Here is a 20,952-nt window from a genome sequence, read left to right as displayed (position 1 = left end):
CTGGCGTGTGCACATCTCTCCTTTAAATGCCCCCCCCACCTTAGAGGTTTTCTCCTGTTGGGGTTCACAGCACCTCTGCTGGGATGTAGTCTTAGTGTCCATTGCTTTGTTTTCTCCAGTGTCTGTGACCTGGGGCCTGATAACATGCACTAGGTAGAAATCCACCCATAGAAAATGTATGCCGTGCCCAGGAGAACACTAGTGATTTTGTTCCAAACAAACAAGAGATCTTGCTGTGAATAGTCATGAAGGAGCTAAGTGTGTTCCTGCACAGGTAAGATCTATATATGTGAAAATGGAGAAAGCTCTTGGTAATGGTAATGTTTCAGAAACATGCAGACTTGCTTTAGATAAAACAGAACTGCTAATATTCTTGCTCTTTTCAGGTTTGTTAGGAAAATAGGGCACTCATGTGGAGCATGCAATCAATGCCTGGGACCTCAGAGTCTAGAAATGGAAAGTCTGCCTGGGGCCATTATTTGTGAAAGGAATATCCCCATAGAACATTAAGATGTTAAGTACATAAAGAAAACAATATTTAAATTTCCTCCTTATGTTTTGTATTTCTTTTCTTTTTCTCATGGAAAAGTAGACTGATGGCAAGCAAGAAGCGAGAAGTCCAATTACAGGTGCGTAAGGCATGTCAGTAACTTTCATTTGGTACAATGACATTTGGTACCTTTTTAAATGTTTGGCTTTTTGCAGTCAGTCATCAACAGTCAAAGCCTTTGGGATGAGATGTTGCTGAACAAGGGCTTAACAGGTATTTGGGGCTCCCCAGATGTCTGGCCATCCTGGGTTTGTCCAAGTGCACCAGTTTCCCCATTTTAACCCTGAATTCCTTCCATCCTTTCCCTGGCTCCTCATCCAGTAAATGGGTATGCTGATTATCTAGAGTCCCTGCTTCTTTTGTTTCATAAATATTGTTATTTTCTAGTGATTGATGTTTACCAAGCCTGGTGTGGACCTTGCAAAGCAGTGCAAACTTTATTCAGAAAATTGAAAAATGAGCTGAACGAGGATGAAATTCTTCATTTTGCTGTTGTAAGGTTTTCATTTTCATGAAACTGTTAGTTACTGCTGCATTAGGTTGTGTCTTCTAATACTTTTATGTATTCACTTAGTTTAAACAACCTGCCAGTCTTCAATACAGACAATGTTTACTTAGCAGGCAGTTTTTCCTTGTACTTAGTTCTATAGATTTAGGAGTTAATGTGATTTTTCTCTGATTCCTATGATGTTGTAGTCACTTACCATGATTGTGAACCTTACAAAGTTATAAAAATGGATATATTTCAATTGAGTTGATTCTTTTGCCTTATGACATTATCAGAGTGTATTGCTTAGAATAAAGTCTATAGGAGCTGCTTCCTGGATGTCATGGCATAGACCCCTGGGGAATTACCCAGTTATAAATTTTCTAACAGTAGCGATTTCCCCCTCACTTATTACTTACCAAATATGATAAGAGATTAAAATATTACAGCCAAACTAATTTTATTTAATTGTATAGATTATTCAATTCATCTACACTAAGTTATCAGCTAATTAGGACTTTATCCAATATGGTAGCTATTATACAAAAAAAGGTATAGAGCATGTGAAATGTGTTCCCACAACTTAAGAATTAAATTTTAAAGTAATTTAAAGTTTAAATTGATATTATTAGATTAGGCTATTGTAAAATTTAAGTTTGGGACAATTTGGCAATGTGAATATTTTTGATAGGGTTAAGGTTAGATTAAATAATTTAGAAGTAAAGGTCAATTAAGATATGTTGTAAGTAAATATATGCACACTAAATTTTGAGATTTCATTTAGAAAAAGAATGTGAACTATACCATCAAGGTTTTTCTTTCATTTAAAAATTCTTTATTCATTTATTTGAGAGAGAATGAGGCAGGCAGGCAGAAAGAGAGAGGATGGACACACCAGGGCCTCTAGCCACTGGAAATGAACTCTAGATACATATGTCACTGTGCATCTGGCTTTATGTGGAAACTGGGGAATCAAACTTGAGTCCTTAGGCTTTGCAGGCAAGTGCCTTGTCCATTGAGCCATCTATCCAGCCATGTTCTTTTTAATTTTTTTATTACTCATGTTTTAGTTAGCACACAGAGTTTTAGATATAATTTATTCTGACATTCAATCAGCACAACTTTGTAGTTCTGAAAAAGAAAGGCTGATACTAGTAGATGCATAGCGGGAATTAGTCTCTACCACGGCTACTCAACTGATAAGTGTTAGTACTGCAAGTTGTTTTTAAATGTTCCCTACCCACAGTTCTGGCATGTGTTTAATTTAGCAGCACACATGCAGTATTTCTGAGTAGTTTGCTTCCAGCTGTGATTGCACTTGGTCAGCTTTAGTATAACCACATACTCAGATTACATTTATGAACCAAAATCTGTTCAAAGTAGCTGTGCAGGGAGGAGGGCCTGCTTTCTACTGGAAGGCTTGTTTACTGCAGTTAAGCAAGGAATTGGGACCTTTTCTGGAAAGGTCAACTTAAGTGTAAAACTAAACTGGCTGATTATGTGCTAAAACACACGGAGTTTGGAAAGTCAGTATAAGTTTTTCTCTGCCACACCCTTTTAAAAATATTGAACACTAGAGATAAATGCAATATTCGTCAGGGTCCCCAGTAGACTTGATGCAAATGCTGCTCATAGAAAATGTGGTATATGGGGCTGGAAAGATGGCTTAGGGGTTAAGCACTTGCCTGTGAAGCCTAAGGACCCCAGTTCGAGGCTCGGTTCCCCAGGACCCACATTAGCCAGATGCACGAGGGGACACATGCATCTGGAGTTCGTTTGTAGTAGCTGGAGGCTCTGGCGTGCCCATTCTTTCTCTCTCTCTCCCTCTTTCTTTCTCTGTCTGTCACTCTTAAATAAATAAAAATTAAAAAAAAAGAAAATGCGGTATATTTGGTGTAAACTACATACTTTAAATCATCTCTCCCTTACCTTTGATACCCTATAATCAGACAGTTCCCTTTATTCTTCCAAATGTTTCTAGTCCTTCTCATCCCAATTCCAATAAAAGCCTTATTTTACATAAACAGTGGTTAGCTAAGACAGAAAAAATGCAAAGCTTCCACAAACATCAGACACTAGTGGAGAAGTGGGTCAGACAAAACTATCCCCAGAGGAGTTACTAATGGCTGCTTCACAGCACCTGGAAAATCCCCTAATCTCCTGGGCCAGAGGCTGCGATGAGGGTCCCTGAGTATGCAGTGAGCATGGCTGCAGCCACTGCTGAGGGTAGATGGCCTCTCTTGTCAGTATCTCCTCCAGCTGCTTCTCCACCCAGCCTTGCTGCTGTTCCTCTAGCACCAGATGGAGCTGACAAATGGCTACTTTCAGTGGTTCTGCAGAGATGAGGCAGAACCAGCCAGGCTCCTCACACATGTAGGATTTACCATTAGAAAACTTCAGCTTGTTTGAAAGTGATGGTTGAAGGTCAGTTCTTCTTGTGTACATGGATTTAGGTACATTTTCAAGTTGATCCAAACATAGAGTCCTGAACTGTGACTGAGAAAAGGGACCTGTACCTCCTTCAGCTTCTTCAGCTTCTTAGTGATGTACCAGTGAACTTCCTGGAGCTAGCTGTAGTTAGTAGGCAGATACACCCCCTTCCATCCATCCTCTGTCCTGGAGTAGTCAACAGATCCTTGGGATACCATGGAGTTAGCCAATAGAGCACACAGCAAAAGTTGCCTTTAGGGTATAGAGAATGTCTAAGCAGAAGCCAGAAATATGGAAATACTTACTGGTCTTCTGGATCATATGGGTTCTATCAGAGTTAGAACACTTTGGGGTGTGGCATATTTTTCAAATGTGAAGAGCATGTAAGTCTTCAGCTATGACCACACTTAGGCTATGGCTTGTGGCAAAGGCCAGATATCCCTTCAGTGAGTCTAGGGAGGAAGGCATCACCCAGAGGATTATGGGGGTGATCAACATAAGGCCTTTCACATTTTGTTTCTTAATCCTAGATGCAAGCGGGGAAACTGCAAATTTCTCCACAGTGAGCTGGAAATTATATATTTGGCCTCAGCGACCTCCCTGTCGAGGTAGACAGGAACCAGCTTGACTGTTACAGACAGATGGGAAATAGTGGCAGAGCCACCATTGTAGAGTGTGAGGACGAGCATGGCCTTATTAGATTCACACAGAACCATGACCAGTGCAGTGAAGGCCAAGTAGGAGCCAGTTAATACAGCACATGTTCTGGACCAAGCTGGGTAGATGCCTTGCAGCAGTAGGTGAAGAATCAGGTCACACCTTCCTGTGGGAAGGGTTGCCCTCTGCATGTGGAATACTGCAGCAAGACCTCCTTGTGTGGCTCATTTCACACAGTCACACCCATTTCAGTCAGGCTATGGCAGCAGCATCTTCTCTGTGCAGTTCCTATCACACAGACACAACGTTTTGGTCATCAGGTCAAGACAGAGCATGTTCTCACTGGTGCTAAGGTTGAGAAAGCCCAAAGGTTCTTGTCCTATGGTATTGACTTCCCTGGTAGACCTCGTAGTTCTGGAAACACATAGTAAGAGTCAGATGTCAACCTTATGTTAGGACAGGACACAGGTGACAAGCTTAACTTCAAAATCACTATACTAGGGTCCTGACTGGTCAGGCTGCCTTGATGACAGGGCCCATTTCCTACCTGTGACAGTGGGAAGGGGAGGCTCTTTGAACCTCAGACCACCAACAGCCTCCAAGCATATGAGGTTGACTATCTGGTACATTAAGTGGCCTGTCCAGTCTTCTTGCTGCTTCTTTTCTTCTGGCCACAGGCCCAGCATCTACCTTGTTGTCAGTGGCCTGAAGTGATCCATAATGATCTCTTGCAAGTTTACCACCATATTCAGCAATTAAATGAAGATGTTCCCCTTCCTGGGGACTTGTTCCACCTGCTGGATCTAGGGCACCATGGAGAAGGTGTCCATCTGGTGACTGGAGCCCTTATTTTGGTTTTCACTCATCTCTTTCCCAGTATAAAATCCTCTTTAGGCCTGTCTGCCTAAAGTGCTCTTGTAAGTCAGGGCCAGAAAACCTCCTCCACAGCCCTCCTTCCTCTCCCTGAGCTTGCTTTGGCAATTTTTTCTCTAATGTTTTCCATCCCCAGCTGGATGAATCTAGGGACCCAGGTTCATGGATATAGAATATATATGTATGTATGTATGTGTGTATGTGTATATATATATATACATATATATATATATATATGAACATATATATATGCAATTTATATAAATAAATACATATAAATTTATAACCTACAGCATGACATGAACATGTAAAAATCAATAAATACTATTTATCATAATTATTAAAATTGATTATTTAACACTTAAAACTTTTTTTATGTAATATAAACATTGTAATGATGATACCAAGACTACTTTTAAACATAGTGTTTGCTTCCTGAACATATTATTATAAATTAGTTCCTTTCATATATTTTAGTTTTTTCACTTAAAAGCAGTAGAAACTTTGTTTCATATTAAACTACATGGAATCCAAAATGCTAAAAGTAGTACAACACAGGCTTTGTTGCTGACATGGGGCTGAGGAACGCGTGCTTGGCTTCCCCTCAGCGTCTCTGGCAGCTCTTGATGGAGCCCAGAAGTCTCAGCTGGAGAACCATTGATTTTTTTTCCTTAAAACAAAGCAGGTGCAAAGGGGACATACCTGCCTGTGGAACAGTATTGAAAAGAATAATCCTCCCTGGGAGAGGGGCCAGTGTAGTACAGTGTGGAGCCAGAAATGATCTGCAGCAGCAGGGAGTACAGGAGACTCCTTAAAGAAAGCACCTTTGGGCTAACTTGTAAAGGTTTGGCAAGAGTAGACCACGACGAAGGCAGAGAGCGCTAAGCGAGACCGGCTGAAGGCCAGCGCGCATAAAGTAGAGCACTGGACGGTAGTGTTGATGCCAAGCGACAGCCGTAGACGCAGCGCGATCCTCAACACAGTGTCACAGACCAGGAGATGTTGCTGAAAGCAAAAAAAAAAAAAAAAATGTATATATCTCTGTACTGGTCCAACACAGTGTATTGAATGCCATGGATATAGTTTATTGTTGCATAAAATGCTTATTTTTTCAGGCAGAAGCTGACAACATTGTGACCTTACAGGCATTTAGAGATAAATGTGAGCCTGTGTTTCTCTTTAGTCTTGTAAGTATAACATTTTTTTGCCACATTATCAGATTCCAATTGAAGAACAAATAGGGCCAGAAATTACCATGGAAATATTTGCTTATGATTGATACCATACCTTGTTTGTCTTATCTCTGCTTATCTAATAATATGTTTAATCACTGGACCTTTGAGAGCTTGAAACGGATGATGCTACAACTAAGACTATTATCCAGTGATCTGTTAGAAAAAGGAAAAAACAAGGTGGTGCTTATCTTTACCAAGGGAATTATCAGAGATTTATGTGATGAAGTACTTACAGGAGTGAAAATGAAAGTTTCTTAAATGAACTGCAGGCAAGAATTGGTCATAAATAGTCCTGTTTTTAAAAAAATATTTTTAGTCATTAACAGACAGGGAGCAGTGGGAATGGTTGTGTTAAGGCTTCTTGCTGCTGCAAATGAACTACAGATGCATGTGTCACTTTGTGCATGTGGTATGAGTTCTGGAGCATTGAACCTGGACCAACAGACATGAAAAGCAAATGCCTTTAACTGTGGAGCTATCTCTCCAGACCAAGTCCTGTGTTTTTAATGAGATCTCCATTGTCACAATCTTGTCATATATATGTAGTTTTATCTCTATATTTACTAATGCATAGAAATAATATCGAATGAATTGTTTCTATAGTTGTGTGGTGGAAGGCTCTGTATATTTTTCTTCTTTATACCTTTTTGTACTTTTTCAGCATTTTTTGATGAACACACATAATTTTAGTAGCAAGAAAGAGTCTGCAAGTGTGAGAACTGGGAGGGTAAGAGAGGCTTTGCAGAGAAAATACATATGCCTTGGTATACATTCTGGCGTATAATAGTTTTCAGTATTAGAAATAATTACTTAAAACAGTTCTTGGGTGTAATTCCTTGCTTATATTAAATAATGATGTTACAACTCTTTATTTATTTTTATTTTTTGTTTATTTGTGTGTGAGAGAAAGAGAAAGAGAGAGAGAACTGGCATGCCAGGGCCTCAGCCACTGCAATTGAACTGCAGACATGTGCACCACCTTGTTCACATGTGTGACCTTGTGTGCATGCATACCTTCTGTGCCTGGCTCACATGGGTTCTGGGGAGTAGAACCTGGGTTCTTAGGCTTCACAGCCATCTTTTCAGCCCATTACTACTCTTTTAAGGAACTGAATTTCTTAGTTAATTGAATGAAAATAATGCATTTGATGACTTAGATGAACAATCAACCATCATTTTCTACAAAGGACTGAATACGGTCTTTGTTTTAAGACACAGTCTGATGACAACTGGTATAGATGTAGTTCGAGGAATCAAGGTGAGTAACAGTTCCAAGGAAGAAATGGGCTTGTTTGGTTCACAGACCATGAGGAGGCTCTTGCAGGAGTAGAGGTTAGGAACACTGATCTAAGGAAGAAGACCAGCATGTAGGGCAAGTCTAGGGAGTATGGAGATTTGGGTGGCTACCACCCAGCCACCTGAGTCAGTCTGACCAGGACAAATGCCCATATTGCTGAAGTGGACCATCAGCCTGTGTTCTCTCATTCCTCCAGTCAATGTCGTGGTATAACAAACTATTCCTGCTGTCCATGTGTAGCCCTTCTAACACTCATTCCTTCCCAGTAGACACATCTCTGGGGCTCACTGCCTTCTCTGAGGCAGAGCTTTGCTCAAGTGAATTTCCAGACCAAATTAGAATTCTCTTGCCTCAGCCTACTTACTGTTGGGATGACAAGTGTGTCCTACCACACTTCTTTTTGATGCCATGCCTGGCCTATTTCCAGCTATCACTAATTTGTCCTCTTCACATCATAGCTAAGTAACTACACGAGACTAAATACAATATAATTATATTTAATATCTATGATATATATCATAGATACATAGATCATATATATACATATATGCATTTTCCCATACCATTCATCCCCCACCCCATTAATTGTAACGTCTATCTGATATGACACCAAGATTGCAATTGCCTTTATGGTACTCACCAGCCTGCTGGTGACTGTGAACAGAATTTTCAAGCATTCATCACCTTGCACAACTCAAATGAATGCTGGTGCATTTGGTCTTTGATTTTTGTGAATTGGGTTCACTTTCACCTTCCTAGATACTGATTCCCTGTCTTTTCTGCAGGCACCCCTTCCTCACTCCAATTCAGTCTGGATATTCTTCTTGGGAAACTTCCTCACTATACACTTATAGTGATTACCATCTGTCTGCCCATCTACATTATCTTTCACTAATTACTACCTTTGCTGCCCTGACATTAGCACCAAACTGGAGCTTATTTCTCCTCCAAGACATCTAACAATAAACACATCCCTGAGGGGGGTCATTCCTTAGTGTTTCTAACTTGAAAAATAACATCACCCATGATTTTTCCAAGTTTCATGGGAGCAAAAGAAGTTAACAAAGGGTGACTTTCTTTACTTTCCATCCAATCCAAACCACAAATGAACCTACCACATTTACTGCATAAGTCTATCATACTCATGTGCTTATTTCCACTATTCTCATTTTGATCACCTCAGCCAGGCTGAGAAACCTCTTAAACTGTGTACACATCATCTTCTCTCACTCCCCCTACAATAGATAAAGGAATCTTTACAAACAATGGGCACAGCTGGTTTTCACTGCACTTAGGAGGGAAGCTGCCTCTTCCAAAATGCCCAGGCCTCTGCATGATCTGGGTACACCTTTGTGTTTAGATCTGCACAACATGCTGGGCTCAACCTCACTTTCCCAGCCAGCCTCCTCATTTTCCTGCTGACTACACCCTTGTGTGTGCTGTTCCTTGTGCATAGTATGCTCTCCTTTCCACTTCTTTATCTCTCACCAATCCTTCATGCTGGAAGATCTCCTTGATCAGGACATGTTCATGTAGGTGCTTGGAGTGCTTTCAGCCTCTCTTAGTGGTACCTATTTTAGTTGCTCTTCCACATTTTTGTAGTTTTGTGTGGATTTGTGTAATGAAGCTATTTACCAGGCCTCTCATTCCATACCATCCTATGTCCTCCCATGTCAGTAAGTATATGCTCAGTAAATGTAAGTTGGAAATATAGACAAAGGGTCAAGCATCCGAACAAAGTAGGGAGAGTACTGTTGGGAAGCCTGTCCAGAATCTCTCAGATTTAAGGCAGAGAAGAGTTGGAAGACATCATGTGAATGTTCCTCAGGGTGATGATGCACTGTAAGGTTTCTGGGGCTACAGGAGGAACAACAGATTGAATATGGCACTCAGAGGTGACTTTGCCAAATCAAGGCAAGCTTTCATATGATCACCATTTTACTTTAAACTAGCTAGAAGAGAACTGGTAAAGATGAGGAGCAGGGAGAGGCAATGTGGTCTAGAATTCTGGTTCACTCTCAGTTCAATCTGATAATGAACATTTCTTTCATATTTACCTTTTTCTTGCAGAATGGTAAAATTATTGCAAAGATACAGGGTGCAAATGCACCACTTATTAACAAAAAAGTTATAAGCTTGATCAATGAAGAAAGGAAAGTCATAGCAGGTGAAATTGCTCGTCCTCAGGTAATACTGTTGATCAGCAACTATTGTAATTTGTTAAATGTACCACATTTTTTTCCTAAAACATTTTTCCTAAGTGTATGTATTAGGCAGATTTATGTCATTGTGGTAAAATAGCTGAGATAATTGACTTAACTCACAGTTTCAGAGTTATCTTGGCTGCTTTGGGGCTGTGACTAGGAGGTGAACCATGGCAAGCAGTTTGTAAACGATGGAGGAGAAGCAGTGAAAAAGTAATAATCGAGGAGTTGATCAGTTTCCCTCAGACCTTTTTGAGGGTGTCCCCAGTTACCTAACTTCCTATAACTGGCCCTACCCCTTTATACTTTGACCCTTTAGCATTATAGAGTTGGGACTAAATCTTTAAACCATGGAACTCTGGGACAATTGATCCAAAGCATAGGTTTAGTGTTACAACCTGTTGGGGAAGCATGCTAATGATGTGAGTAAAAGAGTGTTTCTTTACACTTCTTGCTCCTTGACTACAAATATTTCCCAGAATCATTTCTAAACCCACTTTTACTGTCACATTAAAACAACTGTGTTTTACTTTTTTCTCTCTTTTCTAGTATCATGAAATCCCACTCATAGACTTATCTGAAGAAGAAATGGGGGAATCACATGACAGTATTGGTAAGTAATGGCAAGAATTTATATGTACACATGTTCATTGCAATAATATTTGTAACATCAAAAGCTGGTAACATCACTGTCAGTCAGTACAGGCCACTCAGATAAATGATAACTCAGTCCTTTCAAGTGCAAAGATGATGACCTAAAAAAAATAATGATCCCCTTGCCTTATACTTTTGTTTTCTGACTCAGGACTATTCAAAGGTTAGCCAGGACCATGTGTGGTCTGATGCCTGATAGCAGCTGATGCCTTGTTCATCTGCCATATTCCAAAAACATATGATGTCAGTGTTTTTGGTTTATAAAATTCCATGTCTTCACTGGGTACTTGCATAGATTATGACTGAAGCTGCCCTCACTGGTGAATCAGGACATATAAGTAATGAGTGGAATTCCAACTAAATACAAAATAAATGCAATTAAATACAAATAGCAAATACCTACAAACTCTTTTTATTTTTGTCTCCTTACAAACAAGTGTTCCCCTTGTCTGTAAATATAAGAAATACACTTGGCTTGTAAGTAGAAACTTGATGGGAATTGAAGTTGTATAAAAAGGTACCATACTTAATAGCTGGGAATACACAAAAATTCACCACACTTTACAAATTATATTTCTAATTGTCATATCCTTCCTTATCCTGGCTTAGAGCCAAGAAAACTAAATTTTATTTTCCCCCTAGGGGAATCTTACAGTATTGCTATTATCAAGCCTGAAGCTATTCTTAGGAGAAAATATCAAGGAATTAAAGAAAGTGTAAGTAATATTTACCAAGAATTGTTTACATTATTTGTAACATGCCACCTTAGAATAACTGACTTGCTAGCACTAGCTACCTTCAAAGGTTTTGAGCATTCTATTCCATTCTGTACTCACGAAGATGTTCTTTTAATGATTGTACTACAGCATCCTGTATAAGCTGTAAAACTCTAAGTTTTATATTGAGTTATAATGAATGTTATTTTTGTTCAGCTACTGACAATGTAACATTGTCACACACTGACACCAGTTGCTTCATTTCCTGTATGCTGTCACAAGTGGTGGTCCCTTTCAATATATAATAAAGGAATCTTTCATTGATTTTTTCAAGCTGGATTTAATCTTTTATATGTGTTTATGATTTAAACTATGTGTTAAATATAAAAGATTTCTAAAATAACTATAAGTTAACTTACATTTACACATTTGTAAATAGCTTTCTAATTCAGAAGTAGACAGTCTTTTCACTGCCTAAGTTTTCCTACAGCAGCAATAATGATATGTAAGTGAATGGGTGTGGCCATATTTCAATAAACATTATTTGTATATATAGGCTGTGAGCCAGTTTTTAACTACAGCCTATAGTTTGCCAACTTCTGAATAATGACAGTGTTGAAACAACAAAATCATAATAAAATTCAAAGAAAGTCTGCTTATGCAGTGGAAGATCTCCATAGGGTGTTGTGTTCAGGGGAAGTGGTTATATCTTGGTGAGCTCCTTCAGTTGTATAGGCATTAATACTGATTAACTCACCATAAGTATATGGTCCATAGATTGTAAGACACATACAGTCTGTCAAATCAAATGTTGCTTTTAGTAATATTACTGCCTCTTGATAATCTTAATTCCAGGTTCTGGCATGTATATATGGTGAAGTCAGACCACCAAACTGCCCTCTACTCCCAAATTTATTGTTTATGCTTTACCAACTATTTAAAAAATCATAGCACATGCCAATGGTTTACTGTTCCTCATGAGAACATATTTTAAAACACAAATGGTGAAAATTTTCAAAGCTACAGTTCTTTCAGTAGAGGCAATACTATTAGTCATTGGTTCATTGCAAACTTCTTTAATTCTAGCATGATATGCAAATTTCAGGATTGAATATCTGCAGATTTCCTCATCTTTATCTATATTAAGAGGTTACAGAATGATACAGTGCAAAGCATTTTACATAAAAACAAAATGAACACATTGCATTTCTAAAATATAGGGAAGCAGACACCATGAAGCTTAATGGTGCTTACAGTGTTTTCTGTTGTTTGTGATGAAGCTTGCTGCAGGCATGATTGGGATTTTAGAGGTTGTTTAAGTGGAATGTTAGCTAAGAGGCAGAGGAATGTCACTGAGATGTGAGCAAAGCTCTACAAAGATAGGAAAACCAGTGGAGTTTATCTCCATCATTGGAGTAGTGTGTCAGGTGCTAGATAAATTCAAGTGAAGTGGAGCAGATGTTACTGACATATAATATTGCAATAATACTGGACTGCTTTAAGTCTAGTATCCACATTTATTTAATCATTTAGGACCAATCAAGATTGTCATATTTGCCTCAAAACTTCATTTTGTTATACTTCATTATGCTTAAATGACAGAGAAACTGAACTCGGTCATTGAAAGAACAAGAATGGTTAATTTTTAAATTCTTTCCTCCAAATGATATTAGTGTTTTTATAGTTTGAAGCAATTCACCATAATATAATTATTTTGGAATCATTGTTCAAAATTTGAAAGCGTAGATACATAGGGAGTGTGAAAGAAGCCTTATTTGAGAATTTCCAAATCATTTACAACCTATTGCCCTATGGATTTTGCTGGGGTCTTTTCATGAAATGCATTCATTCTGGGTGATTGATTAGGCCTTCAAAAAAAAACATCCTTAATTTGTTTTCCATGTGGTCCAATATCACTTTTGGATTTGACTTGACCCCAACTGAAGATTATCAAAATAGGATTTGTCATTGAAGAAGAAACTAAGAAGATTCTCACTGAAGAAGAAGTGAGAGACTTCTACAGTAAAGTAGCAGATCAGGTAAGCAAGCTCTTCCAGTCACTTTCAAGTTGCTGGGACAAAACACCCAACTAGAAGCAGCTTATGGGAAGAAAAGGGTTAATTTCAAGCTCACAGTTTCAAAGGGGAAGCTTCCTGGCAGTGGAGAAAGCACAACCTGCAGACCAGCAGTGTGCAAGAGCAGGCTGAGTGAGTGAGCTCTGAGCTCGCACGAACCAGCCCCCTCACCATCCCCCCCAACAGCATAACTCCTCCAGCCAGGTTCCGTCTCCCAAAGCCACCACAGATGAGGACTGAGTAGGAAGCTTATCAGGCCAGAGAGGACATTGTGCATTCAAACCACCACAAAAAACTTTATAAAGGCCACTGGGTAATCATGTATACTCAGATACAGTGATTCCTTTACATTTCTTCAATGAAATAAAGGAAAGTAGTAAGTCTGACTACCTAAACAAGCTTCTGATGTGCCGATGGTTTCTATGTCTTGCTGATTTCTCCAGTAGAAATAAACACACCCAGGCAAAACTTAATATTCTAGTTATGTTTTGTTGACTCAGTTTTGTTCCTGTCTTTGGAAGTGAATGGCCAGTATTTTCTACCACTTTTTACCCTGAGCTAAAGATGTTCCTAGTCATTGGCTAGGAAAAAATGGAAGAATGTTCTTTTACATTCTTAAGGTGAAGCCTTTCTTCTAGGGAAATATTCATGTTAATTTTTCTTTTGCCTGGAGGAACATGGTGAAGGTGGTACTGGCATGTATTGAAAAACATACTGATGGGAGGATTGGAAATTTAGCTTCTAAAAATGCTTTGTCCAACATTATGGGAAATTTTGAATTTAAACTCATTCAAACTAAGTAATAGTAAAAATTCAGTCTTATCTTGCATTCATTGTATTTCAAGTATCCGATAGCACTGCCGGTGCTACGTTGGAGAGTGGAGAGCCTGCCTCACAGAAAGTTCTACTAAGCGGTACCTCTAGAGCCAGCAGCACCTCTCCAGGCCTCTTTCTTGGCCTATCTTCCACATGTGAGCAACAAAAGATTAGAACAGCCTGCTCAGCAACAACTTTAAACTTTTAAGAAAATTTAGCTTACAAACACTGCTTAAAAGTCATTGTGTCAGTTAAATTTCCATCACTCTGATAGAATACCCAAGAACATCCACATACAAAGAGAAAGGTTTCATATTGGATCACTTTTTTCAGAAGGTTCAATCCACATCTTGATGTGGAGCCCATGGGTAGGTCAATGTTGCTCACTGCATGAAGGCCACAAAGTAACAGGAGACAGAAAAGAGGAGCTAGGGACCTACCCACCCCTTCAAGGGAAGTAACCTGTCTTCTTCCCACTGGAAGCTTGCAGGCCATTGGGGACAGTTGAGATCCAAACTATGACAGTTACTGAATTAGAAACTCTAGGATTGAGCTCCAGAAAACTGCATTTTTACAAGCCCCTCAGATGACATGTAAATAACAATATCCTTGAAAGTAGCTGTTAAAATACATTTAATTTTTTTTAAATTTTATTTATAATTTCATATGTGTGTGTGTGAGAGAGAGAGACAGAGAGAGACCATGCCAAGAGAGTCTTTTGCCACTGCAAACAGAATGCCAAGAAACCGTGTTACTTTTTGTGTCAGGTCTTACATGACTTCTGGTGAATTGAACTCAGGCAAACAGGTTTTGCAAGCAAGTGACTTTAACCTCTGAGAAATCTCCCTAGTCCTGTTAAACTAGCTTTAAAGTCAATTCTGATAGAAGTAAACTTCTACTGCCCCAAAAAGTCTCCACAAACAGAAGGTTAATGAGGATAGCATGAATTTGTCATGTGATCATGAAGCTTTCACACAATAGCTGCCATTTTAGTCCACCTACACAAGAAACCTTGGGTTGACAGTTACCATTGTATTTTATAGCCTGACTTTGAAGAATTCGTGTCTTTCATGACATCTTGTCTGAGCTGTGTGCTCATTATATCACAAGGAGAAGAACCACTGAGTGATGAGAAGGAAACTGACACTCAGCCTGTGGTGGAATCTGAAAGACTATCAGAGCAACAAGTGGAGAATGACATTGAAGCCAAACTTGGGATGGCAAAGAAGAAACGGGACAGGTAGCTAAATCAGGACTTTCTCATTTAGAATGTGTCCTTAAATGATGGAATATAATAACAAAATATATCAACACCTAAAAACAAATGCTTTAATGATAAGACAACAGATATTTCTTCTAACCAAACTAAAATACTATCTATTCAGAAAAGATAGGCTTTCCCAGGTTTATAAGAACATTAGAAAGGGAACTCTCTTTGTATTTGTAAACCTGGGCACTCCAGTCTGGCCTGAGGCTCAATGGGTATGTTGGAACCATGCATAATCACTTCAAACACAATCTCCCCTCCATCACCCAACAGTTTGTTTCCTTTTAAGTGTGCCCTAAAACATTAGACCCACTGTTTAAATTGAACAGTAACTGGTTCTAAATAGCTAATAACAAAATAATTAATTGTACATTTTTATTAACAAATTTTTATATATTTGAAATTGAACATAAGTGTATGCAGGCTGCTCATTCTATGTGATGCTGCAGGCTAGATGAAGGAGCTTGATGGACTGAAAGATGCCCGACAGTGTTTGTGGGTGGGTCCCCTGCTGCTATGTAGTATGTTCACTTTCTAAGAATTTCCAGATCTTTCCTTGCTGTAATTACTTGAATAGCTACTTCTCCTGCTTCCTAGTAATGCCACACTTTTTACTCATCAGGAAATTCTAGACTTTAGTTATTATAGTGCTGGGGATGGAACCCAGCTCCTTGTGCATTCCAGACAAATGCTCTACCACTGAGGCACCTCCCAAACCCAAGCAGAAATTAAAATGTCCTGAGTTCCAAGTTTTAAGCAGGATAAAGGACCTGGTACAGGACTTCAGTGGATGACAAAGGGATTCATAAACCATGGGCATTAATTCCAGGGTTTGAGGAAAACAGAGATGTGTGAACAGACGGAAGTGTTGAATGGGGAGTGTTGGGTATTTTTTTAAGATAACAGGTTTTATACCTGTATTTTTGATCCACTCAAAACAAGTAGGGAAACAAAGCAGCCATCACAAGGGAAGCAAGAGGAGTCAGCATTTCACCAGGGCCTTGTCTCAGGAAATAAACCTACATTACATGCAACTTTGAGAAGTAATGGATTCTGGTTGTTCCACAGCCTCATAACAATAAGAACAGTTTAAATGTTTTGATTGGGGCTAGAAAGATGGCTTAGCAGTTAAGGTGCTTGCCTGCAAAGCCTAAAGACCCAGGCTTGATTCCCCAGTACCCACAAAAGCCAGATGCACAAGGTGGCACATGTGTCTGGAGTTTGTTTGCAGTAGCTGGAGGCTCTGGTGTGCCCATTCTCATAAATAAATAAATAAGTAAATAAATAAATAAATAAAATATTTAAATGTTTTTGTTGGCAGAGTGAGAATGAAATTAGACTGGCAACCTTGCCTTGACCAGGTCCACATCATTTTCTTTCTAAACTAAGGGATTCCATTTGCCCTTGGCCCAAGTGAACCCACAGAGGAACTGGGGAGATGAGCAAAAATGGAGTGCTGCTCCATGGTGAGCCTGACTATCAGCCCCAGGGTAAAGGAGACAGACACTGAGTTTACTCAACACAAACCAAAGCAGAAATTCAGAAGCTCCTAAGAGCTCATCACTGAAGTAGACTTAAAACACACCCACCATTTCTCAGAGAATTATGTGAAAGAGGGGGTGGAAAGATTGTAAGAGCCACAGGTTGGTACACCATACCCAGAGGCATTGTGTCCTCCTTGATAATTGACTTGATTCCCAGTTACAGATATGGGTTCCACTGAGTGGATCAGAAAGCCATCGGTTGCACTCCAAGACTGTGTGCCACTACTGCATTGCTGTGTTCTTCTTGTCAGGCTAGTTGTTTCTGAGTAGCTTCGAACCCTGGTTGCTCACACTGTTGTTGGCCACTTTCCCCCAGTAGCTCATGTAGTCATGTAGTCATGTAGTGCTTTCCAGCAATAGATAGGTTGTCTGGGGACTAGCTCTCTTACAGATTCCAGCTGGGTCTCTCAGTGTTCTGAGTCAGCAATATATGACGTCTTCAGCAATAGCTCAGGTGGGTAATCAAGTGCTTTGACAGAAGCCTGTCTTGTTTTGGGGGGTCTCGTCGATCTCTCTGATCAACAGCTTACTGTGGGTAGCACTGACATTTCTGGTACTGTGAGTTACAGGCTACAGCCACAATTTTTTAAGATTGTACTTTATCCCACCCTTTCTAGGACCCTTCTTTTCAGATGTCCCCATTATAGTCCTAGTGAGGGTTAATTCTTTTAGTCGGCCTTCCAGAAGGAAGGTTTTGATGGTACCAATTCATTTTGGGTTTGGTTTTGTGTTTATTTTCCCCCAAATCCCCTTCTCCTCCCTCCAAACTCTTCCATTCCTATTGTCTGGAACTCCAGCTGTCTAGCAGTTATGCCAGCAACTCAAGCTGATCCAGGTTAGGAACTACAGAGGAGTGAGGACATGCAGTGTTTGTCTTTCTGTAATTGTGTGTGGTTTCTAAGTATGATCTGTTCTAAGTACATCCATTTTCCTACAAATTTCATTGTATATTTTTTTTTTCTTACTACTGAGTAGAATTCAATTGTGTAAATGTACCACAACTTGGTTATCCATTTGTCCAATGATGGGAACCTTGACTCATTCCAGTTCTTAACTGTAATGAAATGAGCAGCTACGAACATGATTGAGCAAATATCTCTGTACTACAGTATGGAGCATTCAGGGTAACTGCCAAGTAAGGGGAAAACTGGGTCTGTTGGTAGTTCTATATTCATCTTTTTCAGGAATTTCCATGCTGATTTTTATAATGATTGTACAAGTTTTCATTACTACTAACCATAAATGAAGGTTCCTTTTTCCACACATTTGTTGTTGTTTGATTTTTTTTTAATGATTGCCATCCTTACCAGAGTAAGGTGCAATCTCATATTTGTTTTAATTTGCATAATGGGGTGCTGAACATTTTCTGAAGTTTGTATTAGCCATCTGTATGTCTCCTATGAGAACTCCCTGTTTAGTTCTCTACCCCAAGTTTTACGTTTTGTTTAGTTTTTAGTTCTTTGTAAATTCTAGATATTAGGTCTCTGTCAGTGGTATAGTTCTTGAAAATTTTCTCCCAATGAAGGCAAGGTGAAAATTCATTGCACTAAATATTTTCATAGCAAAGATGGAAAGATCTCAAGTTAATAACCTAACAATCAACCTAAAGGTGTTGGAAAAACAAGAAGAATCCAACCATAAAAGCTTCAGATAGAAGGACATTATCAAGAAATGAGCAAAAATTAGTGAATTGGAAACTAAGAAAACATTTAAGATAATTGATGAAATGAAGTGCCAGTTCTTTGGAAAAAATAAATAAGATTGGCAAATCCTTGGTCAATTTGATCAAACAGAAAAAGGGAAGTCTTAAATTATCGAAACCAGAAATAAAGGGAGAGGTTACAACACACATCAGTGAAATTAGAAAATAATCAACTTACTTCCAAAACCTCTACTCCACAAAATTGGATAATCTGGAAGAAATAAATGAATTCCTAGACACATACTACCTATCAAAATCAAATTCAGACCAGATTAATCTCCTAAATAAGCCTACCACATTCATTGTGATTGAAAATGTAATCAACACCTCCCCCAAAAGAAAAGTCCAGGACTGGATGGCTTCTCAGCCTAATTCTATTAAACCTTCACTGAAGAACGGAAACCAATTTTTCTCAAACTGTTTCACACAACTAGAAAATAGGAGAATCTCCATCTTCTTATATGAAATTAGCATAACCCTAATACCAAAATCAGACAGCGATACAAGAATACATGGGCCTATATCCCTAATGAACTTAGATGCAAAGATACTGAACAAAATTCCCACAAAATAAATTCAATAACACATCAAAAGCGTTACCTAACTTTGCTTTTTAATTGCCATGTCTCCCACTAGCTCCGAACTTGGGAATGGTTGTTGTTCTCTTCCATGCATATGAGCTGTGTCAAGAACAGCAGGCCATAGGACTTGTTCACATTTGTCCTGACTACAGGGAAAACTCCCATGCCACAAGAACACTTCTTCCATGTCAGTGATGTCCTGAAGTTCCAATGGCTGACTAGGAGGAGGAGGCAGAGCTGCGAACACACAACATAGGCACTCTCATACTTTTCATAAAAAAGATACAATCCTTAATACAAGCTCTAAAGCTGTTTCTGTGATCCAGTTAGTGTGTGTTTTGCATCCTGATTCTTCTTCCATTACCAGAAACAAAAGGGGCCCACAGTAACAGTTGGCCACAGGGTTAGCTGAGGCGCCCAGTTTGAGAGATGGTGAGGGTGGTATGGAGCAGTCTCCACTGAGGTTGGGAGACTGAGAAGCACCTGAGCTCAGCAGGAGGAACCTGGAGACAACTCCAGGCTTTCCTTAGACCAAACAGGCTTGTGATTGCAAGGGGAAGATTGATATTAGATTTCATAGCTCTTTCTTAACTCTGAAAAGACATGGTGAAGTTGAGTAGCATTCCTGAGATTTGTACTTGAGGTTCAATAGCACTGCTTTTTTATTTTATTTTTCTTAATTGTTCTTGCTGGCGAGGAATAGCCTTCTGGCTTCTATTGCACAGACTTGGTGCCTCACAAACAATTTGTGAATCAAATGCAAATACAGAAAGCAAGAAGAAAAGAAGCTACACAGATAACATGAAAGCAGAAATAGCTAGCGGGAGAATATACTATGTGTACAGATAAGAGAAATTCCACACAGAAAAGAAAGAATAGGTTGGTATGATGTTATCATTTACCAAGTAATAACAAAAACTCCCTTATGAAGATGAGGCAATGTTAACCTACAGCAAAGAAATGGTGATTAAATATGTGCTTAATTTTTGAAGCCCTGTCAATGATCTTCCTCAAATCAAGCCTTCTCATGTAGTGATATTTGTTAGTCAGAGGTTTATGAAACTTCCATTTCACAATAAATTCCAGAAACTCAACTCTTCTCTCTTTTTCTTCCTTCATTTTCTCTATCCTTTTAATTTCCTTCCTTCCTTCCTTCCTTCCTTCCTTTCTTTCTCTTTCTTTCTTTAATCTTGCTTTTTCTTGTATGAATCTAATCCAAGCACCCACAAAAGCCAGATAAGTACTGTATATTGGACTATCTTGCCTTAGCCTCTGAAGATGACATTTTAGATTAACAGACAATACTAAATGTGTGCAAACTTGAAGAATGCATGCATACTATTAAAATTAAACACTACAGGGCTGAGGAAATGGCTTAGCGATTAAGGTGTTTGCCTGTGAAGCCTAAGGACCCTGGTTTGATTCCCCAGGACCCATGTAAGCCAGATGCACGAGGGGCACATGTGTCTGGAGTTTATTTACAGTAGCTAGAGACCCTGGCATGTTCATACTCTCTCTCTATCTGCCTCTGCTGCTGCTGCTGCTGCTACTGCTTCTTCTTCTTCTTCTTCTTCTCTCTCTCTCTCTCCCTCTCTCTCTCTCTCTCTCTCTCTCTCTCTCTCTATATATATATATATATATATATATATATACACACACACACACACACACACACACATATATATATATATATATATATATACATATATATATATCTTTGTCTCTAAAACAAATAAATAAATAATTAAAAAATTAAACACTACATATTCTTAGTTTCAGCTGGGGCCCTTATGAGGTATGATAAGGTGTTTCTATCCTTAGGATCTTCATCTGTCTGCAAAAGAGAAGCAAAATCTCTGACAGA

The 20,952-nt window shown here is 39.0% G+C and overlaps 1 protein-coding gene across 1 annotated transcript in view; it reads left to right on the top strand.

The window, feature by feature from the left end:
* The first annotated feature begins 596 nt into the window (after positions 1-596).
* Nme8 (NME/NM23 family member 8) overlaps positions 597-20,952 on the top strand; it is a 47,161-nt gene continuing 26,805 nt past the window's right edge. Inside the window, exons 1-9 of the mRNA XM_004668829.2 lie at positions 597-629; positions 706-763; positions 938-1,044; positions 6,113-6,184; positions 9,600-9,716; positions 10,283-10,346; positions 11,030-11,103; positions 13,050-13,142; positions 15,038-15,234. Of these exons, the coding sequence (XP_004668886.2) occupies positions 597-629; positions 706-763; positions 938-1,044; positions 6,113-6,184; positions 9,600-9,716; positions 10,283-10,346; positions 11,030-11,103; positions 13,050-13,142; positions 15,038-15,234 (815 nt within the window). The remainder of the gene's footprint in view (positions 630-705; positions 764-937; positions 1,045-6,112; positions 6,185-9,599; positions 9,717-10,282; positions 10,347-11,029; positions 11,104-13,049; positions 13,143-15,037; positions 15,235-20,952) is intronic.

The sequence above is a fragment of the Jaculus jaculus genome, chromosome 16 (assembly GCF_020740685.1).
Source record: "Jaculus jaculus isolate mJacJac1 chromosome 16, mJacJac1.mat.Y.cur, whole genome shotgun sequence".
Taxonomy (NCBI): domain Eukaryota; kingdom Metazoa; phylum Chordata; class Mammalia; order Rodentia; family Dipodidae; genus Jaculus; species Jaculus jaculus.
Note: the sequence above shows the minus strand (reverse complement) of the source record. Positions and strands in the feature narration are given on the sequence as shown.